General features: G+C 40.7%; 1 protein-coding gene across 1 annotated transcript in view; it reads right to left on the bottom strand.

Annotated features, from left to right (window-relative positions):
- The window catches only part of LOC119415815 (cGMP-inhibited 3',5'-cyclic phosphodiesterase A), a gene marked incomplete at its 3' end in the record, with an annotated part of 137,791 nt that overhangs the window by 58,053 nt on the left and 68,514 nt on the right, over positions 1–11,224 (bottom strand). Inside the window, 1 exon segment of the mRNA XM_037682988.1 lies at positions 538–588. Within this exon segment, the coding sequence (XP_037538916.1) occupies positions 538–588 (51 nt within the window).

Below are 11,224 nucleotides of genomic sequence, written 5' to 3'. Positions count from 1 at the left end.
TATATATATTTTTCTATATACAAAGTATATATATTGTATATTTTTTATTTTTTTGGCGAGTCGAGATGGTTCTTCTCGTTCTGAGCATTTCATTGCATTGTTGACCATGTCTTGATCTGCAAATGACATAATAAACCTAAACCTATCTAAAAACACTATAGAGGTTTATGCAAACAACATCAGTATCCTGAAAAAAAATTGACATTAAAAACACCCAAATGCATTATAATTTACTGGAAGTGCTACAACTCACTGTTGCTGCCCAGCCTATACTGTATACACTATGTAAATAATGGGTTCAATAAATAGCATTTACATGAACTGCTCTACAACTTTTGAGACTGGAGTGCAATGAGGGCTGCAAAACCAGCGTTGGAACTTGCATCATTCTGATTAGCATTAAGCTTTGATTGTCAGTATTTCATACTGATAATGACCACTGTCTACCGTAGGTAAAATGAAGATTTTGCAGGACACCACTTCAAAAATATCCCAGTCATATTTTGGAAAGTTTGTATGTCTGAGGACTGTGCTAACCTGTGATCCTCGAGGGCCTCTCTTGTGGTCCCAGTCTGAGCGGGACAGCATCTGTGGGGAAACAAAGACACAAGCATGTTCAACCACACATTCAGTGTTTGTTAGCTATAACAGAAGCACTAATGCAACACAGATAAACTACAATGTGACAGAACAAAGGATGAGCAGTAATGGTTGTGCAAAAAATAAATAAATAAAATAAAACAATGTAGCGGGTGTGGAGAGATGGAAACTCTCATTAGGCATTTTCTCCTTTTTTTTAAACTTTCCATTAAGCACATGTGTCTAATGCAATTTCACAGTCAGGTCTGGTTTACTTTAGCTCTTATTTACTGCCTTAGGGGCATGTGAAGGCTGGGGATTTTTTTATTTTGCCTAATTACCAGCCACTGTGTCCTCCCACAGGCCTCATAAACCCATTTTCCACTTTCCCGGGATTCTACGCACGCATAAGCGCTGTTCTGTCATTGATTCTTGGGTGAATATGATACTTAAGAGGTTAAGATGAAACTATTCCACCTTTTTGTAAGTTTACTCTGCACCATAATGAGAGGCTAAACTAGTGTGTTGCTAAATTGCTGCTGCAGACCAAGCTCAGTATAAAACTCGATTTGAAAATTATAGTAAGTTACTGTGTGTGTGGAAACAGTTATGCAGTGTCATACTGTGTGTGGAAGCATTAAGAGAACTACTGCAATATGGCTGACTATACAGGAGTTTTATTGGTGTTTCCTCAGAGTGTTGCTTGGCTTAACACCAAATTAAAAATAATGTTCTTGCCCGTTATATTTTAATTTGAGGTCAATTCATTTTACTTACATTTATTGACAAAACACTGAAGCAAAGTGTCCTATTATAAAAGATTTCCTAATCAGTAGTTGCCAGGGAATAATTTTAATGAATACTAATGAAAATAACAAAATAAAGAAAAGTTATTAGACTGATTTACTACCTTATTCCAAAACCACAGCTTTAACAAATCTTTTCAAAGTTCACAAAGAGCTGTCCCCAGTCGTTGTCTGGGTAAAATCCAAAGCTTTCCTCAAATAAACTGTTTTTTAGGTATTACATAAAAACACTTAGAACCCCATTAGGTTCTGTTGTGAGTTCAAGAAATGATTCTAGTTGATTTAGGGTGCAGGCATAAACAAATGACCCTCCAGCTGTCATAAGACTTTGATAAATGGGTGAATCCTCTGAGTCTCTTTTCCCAGCTGAGCTGCACCCACTTCTGTCCAACAAAAGAGAAAACTCTCATGTGAAATTAAAAAAAAACTGTTTACAAACTGGGGAGCAAATCTACACAACTGTGCTTGGATATTTTTAAACTGATTTATTTTTTCTGTTCCCACATTCTAACGAAAACAATGAAATGTAAGCGCCACGCCACTAGATGGCATAAACTGCCACATAAACAGCAAATCGAAACACGAAGAAAGAACTTGAGTCAAGTCCAACCATGTTCAGTCCGGTCATCTGGACAGTTAATTTTTTTGCTGAGATGTTTTGTCCTTCATCCAAAGGACCTCCTCAGTCTGAGAAGCCACCAAACAAAACTGATTCCCAAAAACAGCATACTCCACAAAAGAAACCATCCAGATGACCTGACTGAACATTGTTGGATTTTATACTTGAAGTGCTGAGCATGAACTATGGTGACTTGAGTCAAGACTTTCAGTAGTTTGTTTTGCTCTGATCCATCCATCCATCCATCCATCCATCCATCCATCCATCCATCCATTATCTTTTACCCGCTTCTTCCATTTTGGGTCACGGGAGTCACCAGTGCCCATATCCAGCCATCACTGTGCAAGAGCCGGGGGACACCTAACCATAACCCTGGACAGGTCCAAGTCCATCACAGGGACACATAGAGACAAATGAGACAAACAACCATTCACTCTCTCACTCACACCTAGGGACAATTTAGAGTTCCCAATCAGTCTAACATGCATGTTTTTGGTCTGTGGGAGGAAACCGGAGTACCTGTAGGAAACCCACGCATGCACGGAGATAACATGCAAACTCCACCCAGAAAGGCCCCCGGACCGGGATTTGAACCGGGGACCTGAGAGGACACTGAGAGGCAGCAGCTCTATCAGTTGTGCCACCGTGCTGCCCGTTTCCAAACCAAAAAATACAAAGTAAATAAATTAAAAAATTGGTGACAATGGTCATGAATTGTGTTGGTACCTAATGATTTCTGTAAACCTCTGTGTTTTAAATTCACACAGAGATAACACCTTCATGTTTTAAAAAAAAATCTATAGTTTTAAAAGTGGCAACTTAGTTGGTAGAGCTGTTGCCTTTCAGCGAGAAGGTCGCCAGTTCAAATCCCAGCTGGGGGTCTTTCTGTGTGGAGTTTGCATCTTCTCTCCGTAGATGCCTGGGTTTTCTCCTGGTTCTTCAGTTTCTTCCCACAGACCAAAAACATGCATGTTAGACTGATCGGTAACTCTAAATTGGTTGTAGGTGTGAGTGAGAGAGTGAATGGTAGTTTGTCTCTATGTGTCCCTGTGATGGACTGGAGACCTGTCCAGGTGTCCCCCACCTCTCACACAGTGACTGCTGGACATGGGCACCAGTGACCCCCGTGACCCAAAAAGGGAGATGTGTGTAAATATAATGGATGGATACTTGTGAAAGAGCTTTTGAGAGTTTTTTCCACATAAACCTTTGCATGTGAAGAGGAGGTAATAAAGCATAAAATAGATTTTTTTCTGTTTATTATGGTCGTGAGTAACACATTCATCATAGCAAGAGGTTTATGGCCGTGCTGTTATGAATCAAAAGTTTATTGGGTGATTAGGGCTCTGCACTTTAACTGTTTAGCAGGTTTAAACCATGTAAATGTGTTTTTGTAACTATTTAACTCAACTTGATATGCACCTTTGTCATGTTTAGTTGAGTATAAATGATTTGTGGGCTTTGTATTTATTATGCATCTTGTCCTTCAGCAAGTTTCTGCTCAACAATGCCGTACAAGTGCAGTGACCCTGACAGTGAGCAAAGGAAGTTATGCACACCCTTCAAAATAAAAGGAAAAACATTGTTACAGAAAAGTTCTTGCATTGCTTGATGTTGAATAAGTAAAAAAAAAAAAAAAAAAAAAAAGCTCTCATAATGTATCACTGTAAAGCTCTCTCAAATCTTTTATCTAATGGTCTGAATAAAAACACATACCAGATGTAAAAAATAAAATTAATTAGCAATCAGCAGTAGAAAATATCCATTTATGAGATATTAATCATTGTAAATGATAGTTCTTCACTCCCCTAATGACAGGTTTTTACTTTTACAGTATAACAGCTGGCAGCGACATCCTCCACGGTTGCCGCAAAAGTCCTTCTCCATTAGGAGGCTCTAGTGTCAGCGAAGCGCTCAAGGCATGCACACACAAACAACCTTTCAGTTTTCTGACCGTCTTATGCAACTCAAACTTTCATCTCACACCCTGAAAGACAGACTCAGACTATGGTGAAGTTGCAACGCTCCCTTTCATGTGCCAAGAAAACAATATCAAAGCTGAGCATTAAATTTGAGCAGCAGAGAGAGTCCCATACGAGGGGTGACATCAGAAGGCTCAGAGATATTCCATTAGAGTTGCTCAGTCAATTTCTGCAGATTTTTGTAGAGAAACTACAGGTGCTGGTCATAAAATTAGAATATCATGAAAAAGTTGATTTATGTCAGTAATTCCATTCAAAAAGTGAAACTTGTATATTCTATAAATTCATTATATACAGATTGATATATTCCATCCATCCATCCATTTTCTTTACCCGCTTATTCCATTTTGGGTCACGGGGGTCGCTGGTGCCCATGTCCAGCAATCACTGTGCGAGGGGCGGGGTACACCCTGGATGGGTCGCAAGTCCATCACAGGGACACATAGAGACAAACGAGACAAACAACCATTCACTCTCTCACTCACACCTAGGGACAATTTAGAGTTACCAATCAGCCTAACATGCATGTTTTTGGACTGTGGGAGGAAACCGGAGTACCCGGAGAAAACCCACGCATGCACGGAGAGAACATGCAAACTCCACCCAGAAAGGCCCCTGGACCGGGGTTTGAACCAAGGACCTGCTCGCTGAGAGGCAGCAGCTCTACCAGTTGCGCCAGATTGATATATTTCAAATGTTTATTTCTTTTAATCTTGATTATTATAACTGACAACTAATGAAAACCCCAAATTCAGTATCTCAGAAAATTAGAATATTACTTAAGACCAATAAAAAAATGATTTTTAGAAATTCTGGCCAACTGAAAGTATGAACATGAAAAGTATGAGCATGTACAACACTCAGTAGTTGTGGCTCCTTTTGTCTGGATTACTGCATCAATGCAGCGTGACATGTAGTCGATCAGTCTGTGTCACTGCTCAGGTGTTATGAGTCCAGGTTGATCTGATAGTGACCTTCAGCTCTTCTGAATTGTTGGGTCTGGTGTATCACATCTTCCTCTTCACAATACTCCATAGATTTTCTATGGGTTTAAGGTCAGGAGAGTTTGCTGGCCAATTAAGAACAGGGATACCATGGTCCTTAAACCAGTTACTGGTAACTCTGTCACTGTGTGCAGGTGCCAAGTCCTGTTGGAAAAAGAAATCTGCATCTCCATAAAGTTGGTCAGCAGCAGGAAGCATGAAGTTCATTCAACCTTTATTTCTACAGGTAAATCCCATTGAGCCTCGAGGACTCATTTACAAGAGAGACCTGATTTCAAGAAAGAATGATGACAACAATGGACAACAGTGACAACAATAAACAGTTATAAAAAGTCATACTCCAGTTTTTTTTTTTAAACCAATAGGATGGCTAAAAAAACTTAACAAAAAACAGCTAGATTCTAAAGCCTCCAGTATACTGCCGCGTACATCTGTTCACGCGTACGTACGCGTGTACGGTACGCAGAGGGTTCAGACTTCATACTCCAGTGTACACCCCGAGCAGCTGCAGAGCAACTTCACAGACAAGGGGCGTTTACCTTCGGGACAAATTGAGGTCGCCGATTGGTCATTTGCTGACATGCCTACTGGATTGATTGACAGGTCGGGAAAAAGAAAAAAAGCGAGCGCTGGTGTTGACAGTTAAATAACTGGAGGAAGTACCATTATGTTGAACACATTGCCTCCGGTCTGAGAGATAGTTAGAGAACCAACCAATGGTCTGATCTGAGAAACCAATTTCTGGGAGTTTATGACACAAGATGTTATGATCCACAGTGTCAAAAGCTTTAGACAGGTCTAAGAAAAGTGCAGCACAATAATCCTTAGCATCCAGTGCTTCAACAACGTCATTAAAAACCTTCAGTGAAGCAGTGGTTGTGCTGTGTTGTTTCCTGAAACCAGATTGATGGAGAGGTAAGATGTTAAATGAGTCCAGGTAATTTTTGATTTGAGAGTTTATCAGTTTTTCTAGAACCTTGGCTAAAATGCAGAATTTATAGATTGGTCGATAGTTGTTCAGTGAGGTGGGGTCACCTCCCTTCAGCAAAGGAAGAACAAAAGCTGTTTTCCAAGCGTCTGGAATGGAGTTTTGTCTTATGGAGAGATTGAAGATGTGGGTCACAGGGACTGTGATGATGTGAGCAGCCAGCCTTAAGAAACAAGGTAGGAGTTTACCTGGACCTGCAGATTTTTTAGGATCAAGAACTTTTAACAATTTATTAACCTCACTGACTGAGAATGGAGAAAAAGAGGTGTGATTAACTGAGGATCGACTTGTAGGAGAGATTTGATTTGTAGAAGTTTGGTTATTATTAAGTGAAGTGGCTGATTTTCCATTAGTGACTGTGTCAAATAAAGACATGTTGCAAGACATGTGTTTCAGCTGTTGCATTCCTTGTGTCCAGCAACTCTTGAACAAGAGACGGCGTCAGAAGTGCTCTAAAACTTCCTGATAGATGGCTGCATTGACCTTGGACCTCAGAAAACACAGTGGACCAACACCAGCAGATGACATGGCACCCCAAACCATCACTGACTGTGGAAACTCAACACTTGACTTCAAGCAACATGGATCCTGTGCCTCTCCTCTCTTCCTCCAGACTCTGGGACCTTGATTTCCAAAGGAAATGCAAAATTTACTTTCATCAGAGAACATAACTTTGGACCACTTAGCAGCAGTCCCAGGCGAGACACTTGTGATGCCGTCTCTTGTTCAAGAGTTGCTGGACACAAGGAATGCGACAGCTGAAACACATGTCTTGCATACGTCTGTGCATGGTGGTTCTTGAAGCACTGACTCCAGCTGCAGTCCACTCTTTATGAATCTCTCCGACATTTTGGAATGGGTTTTGTTCCACCATTCTCTCCAGGGTGCGGTTATGCCTATTACTTGTACACTTTTTTCTACCGCATTGTTTCCTTCCCTTCGCCTCTCTATTAATTTGCTTGGACACAGAGCTCTGTGAACAGCCAGCCTCTTTAGCAATGACCTTTTGTGTCTTGCCCTCCTTGTGCAAGGTGTCAATGGTTGTCTTCTAGACAAGTGTCAAGTCAGCATTCTTCCCCATGATGGTGTAGCCTACAGTACAATACTGAGAGAATTTAAAGGCCTGTGCAAGTGTTTTGAGTTAATTATCTAATTAGAGTTTTGCACTGTGTCTTCAATATTGAACCTTTTCACAACATTCTAATTTTCTGAGATACTGAATTTGGGGTTTTCATTAGTTGTCAGTTATGATAATCAACAGTAAAATAAATAAACATTTGAAATATATCAGTCTGTGTGTAATGAATGAATATTATATACAAGTTTCACTTTTTTAATGGAATTACTGAAATAAATCAACTTTTTCATGATATTCTCATTTTATGACCAGCACCTATACATTATTCTGCTGTTCATTTTGCTCAAACGGGGATAATTTAAAAAACCACGAGAAACAAATATTATGGAAAAGAATGAGCAAAACAGTCTTCATTCATACACAGATGGCATGACAGGCCTCTGCTGATGTGTCTCCTGAAGAGATAAAACCACAGACGACTGCTTTCTTAGATCTCTGCGGGTTTTTCATGGAGGCCCTCCAGGCAGTACAACACAGATGAAGCAGTAAACTTTCCAAATTGATTTGGTTTTGTCCTGCAGCTCCAGTACACTGACTGCGAAAAATAGTATATTTGTACAAGCTATGGCCTTTGTTTCACCTTCTGTTTGCTCATGGTGGCGTCCCATAGCTCAGGCTACATCTCATACAGCAACATTCTTGACTTAAACAGCTCGAAACAGCCCAAGCAATAAAGACATGCTGTTAACCTTTGAAAAATGGACATATGGCTATCAGGGTTACAGCTAAACAAAAATTAACATGACACACTCCAAAGTGATGAAGCATTTTTCTGAGATTCTGTCAAAAAGTGAACAAATTTGGAGATTACCGGTGCTAAACAACCAAAAACAAACAATAAAAATAAAACAAACGCAATTTTAGTTTTATTTTAGCTGTGAACTTGCAATAAATGAAGCTCAGATCCATTTCTACAAACTAGGCTTGGATTTACAGTTCTTCATTAACAAATTAATGTGAGCAATTCATCTGAGTCTTCATTTTTACAGGTTAAGTTCTAATTAAAGGAAATAATCTGTAAGGACTGCCACTTTTAAGAGTTTTAAATTAAGATCATCTTACTGAATGTTGAGAAATAACAGGGTTAAAACTGTTTAGGTCCAACTTTGAAAGAAACATTTTGCATAATCTCATACAATATCATGACATGCTCAGCTAAATGACTCGCAGCTACTACCACTTCTAATTTTAGCTCACTGTGCAACTTACAGCGTTATAGCTTATTTTGTGTTGGTTAAGGTTGATCAGCTATAGCAGCCATCTTGAAATGGGATGACTCCAAAAGTTATTCAGGTGTGGATGAACAACCAACACACTTTCTTAGGAAGATGATCTCACATCATTTGACTCCCCTAAAAGACCCCAAATCCTGTTTTTCATTTTATCAACACCACCATTGTAAAAAAAAAAAATGCTTTCAAGTCTGTGTTGAGATAAGAATTATTGTTGCCTGATTTCCTATAGATTTGAACCTTATCCGCAATAAAATCATAAGTTTGTGCTCTTACAGAGCGCCTCAGTTATTTATGAACTGTCTTTAATGCTATAAAATCAGCTGGCAGAATAAAGAGGAGATGTCTCAGATGAAATAATAAGCTCATTGTGACAGAGGGACATGCTCTTGAATGAAAACAGCTGGAGCCAAATAAAAACTCCTCTCATTGAGTGTGCAGAGGGCAGCAGTGAGGATGACAACATGCAGTCATGTCCATTTGCATGAAACGCTGTTGTTCACCTGGGATGGACAAACATTGTAGTGTCAGCGCACAAAGAAACTGTTAGAATATCCATCCGTTATGTTTACCCGCTTCTTCCTTTCTGGGTCACGGGAGGTCGCTGGTGTCCATATCCAGCAGTCACTGTGTGAGAGGCGGGGGACACCCTGGACAGGTCTCCAGTCCATCACAGGGACACATAGAGACAAACAACCAATCATGCACTCATCTGGGGACAAATTAGAGTTACCAATTAGCCTAACATGCTTGTTTTTGGGTCACATGATCAAAATGCACGCTGTTTTACTTCCACCCTATCACATTTTTCTGGTCATGGGAATAACTCCACTTCACCACTGAAAACTCTAAAACCTCATCAACTTATCATTTTGTTAAAATTGTCTTCTTTTATTTTTTCCCGGGGATCCAAATCCATCCAACATTTCTAGCCTCGTGCATTAATGTTAGGATGTGTGTTAAGTTGATACGAGGCTGCTGGTGTTTCAGGTTTATTATGATCCAAATCCCACTGTTCATAAATAACACGGACAAAAGGAGGCTGGAGAGCACCCTGCTGCAGGGAGGAGGAGAAGTAAAGCTGTGTGTTAATGAAGGTGGTGCTGAAGAGACACAGAGATCAGTCAGCAGGATTTCCAATGAGCTCAGCCAAAGGTTTTGATGAATCTTCTTCAGTCTGCTAAAAGTTACAATGCTCTCACCGACTTCCTGCAGGGACATGAATCCTCTCATCTGCCTTCCTTCCTAGGTGCTTGCACACTTACGCATCCATGCATTATTAACACCGTCTCTCTTAAAGACTGAATACTTTCCTCATGACGCTGCTCTGTTCTTTTATCTCTCCTCTGCAGCGCTGAGTGTGGCACTTCATTCAGATATCTCTGCACTCGCTTACACTTCAGCCAGCAACCAGAAAGTAGGTCAGCTTCTTCTGAGGCTCAGAGACATTACTAAATATTAAAGGCATCTCCAAGATAACATTTTGACTTGTATTCTTATAGTAAACATTCTTCTCCATAATGTGACAATAACATGCAATCTTATTTTAGCACCTGCAGGTGTACGTATGCATTCTCATAATTAGTGTTTTCTTTATGTTTCGTAGCATGTTTTGTTGCATGCTGCAGATTCTCAGTCATCCAGGTCATGGTCAATCCAAAAAAATTCAAAAGTTAAACCGTTGTAGTTTTATTCTGAAGATGAAGATTCAGAAAAGAAGTGCAATTGTTGTATTTTTAACAGTTTTTATTATTTTTGTTTTGCTTTGTGTAACTTTTTTTTATAGCTGGCAGCCACTCAGGTAGATAAAAGTTGCACAAAGCTAAAAAAAAATAATAATAAAAAAAAAAATTAACAGTATCTTTCATGGGGGGTATAGAGTGTGTATCGGGAATAAGAATGAAATGTATCGTTATTGTATGTCTTTGAGTGAATGAATGTGAGATTGAGGTTGGGATAGTGTGATTGTGTCTGTGTATGAATGGGTATTTGTTAGGCCGAGACTCGGACTGCCCCCTCTTTGATACAACTGGGGGTGCTTGGTATCGCGCCCCTATCGCGCAGCCCCCTGGTGGGGTGTGCCCTTGCCTGCCGGCGCGCTTGGGGCCCTTGGTATCGGGGGCTGGGCGCTTGGGCGTGTGTCGGCTCGGCCTGGTGTCTGCCTGGTGGGGCTCGGGTCCTCTGGCCCTGTCAGGCCTTGGCCTGGGTGGTGTGAGTCCTCGGTGCCCGGGCCTCGGTGCCTGGACCTGGACCTACATCGGTGCGGCGGGTGCCGACGGAGGCCTATGATTTTGTCGCTGTTGGCCCCGGGGGGTCACTGTATGTGGTTGCTGGTGGGGATCTTCCGGTTCTCCCCTGTGGTCCGTTCTGGGGGGTGGGTGAGTGGTTCGTCCTGTGTGGGTGGCTCTGGGGGCTCCGCGGTCGGGGTCCCTCCTGGGGTCTTGGGCTCTGGTCCCCCCCTTTTTCGTCTGCCTCTGGTCTTGGGGGTCGGGTCTCTGCTGCTTCACAGTTACTAATAAATGTTCTATTAGAGAAGCCTTTTACACTTATGCATGCTCACAACCACACACAAATAGAAGCAGGGATGCTTATGTAGGCTTTATATGTAGATATATAGATATGTATGTGAGTGTATATTCATGTGTATGTATGTATGTATGTATATAGGCGTAGGTATGGGTATATATATTTATTGAAACTTACTGCAAAGCCATGAATATTTTAAGTTCTTTATACATATGTATTTTGTTGCTGTGTTTTGTCATGTTCTTTGCAGGTGAACAGACAGTGGCCGGGTGTTTTGAAGTGTGCTCTATTTGTATATATTTCTTATATTTTGGAGTCTTACTTTGTCTTTTCTTTCTTTCTATCCTATT

This window comes from Nematolebias whitei, chromosome 10 (genome assembly GCF_014905685.2).
Source record: "Nematolebias whitei isolate Nwh7 chromosome 10, NemWhi1, whole genome shotgun sequence".
NCBI classification, from domain to species: domain Eukaryota; kingdom Metazoa; phylum Chordata; class Actinopteri; order Cyprinodontiformes; family Rivulidae; genus Nematolebias; species Nematolebias whitei.
This window is presented reverse-complemented; position numbering and strand designations above follow the sequence as displayed.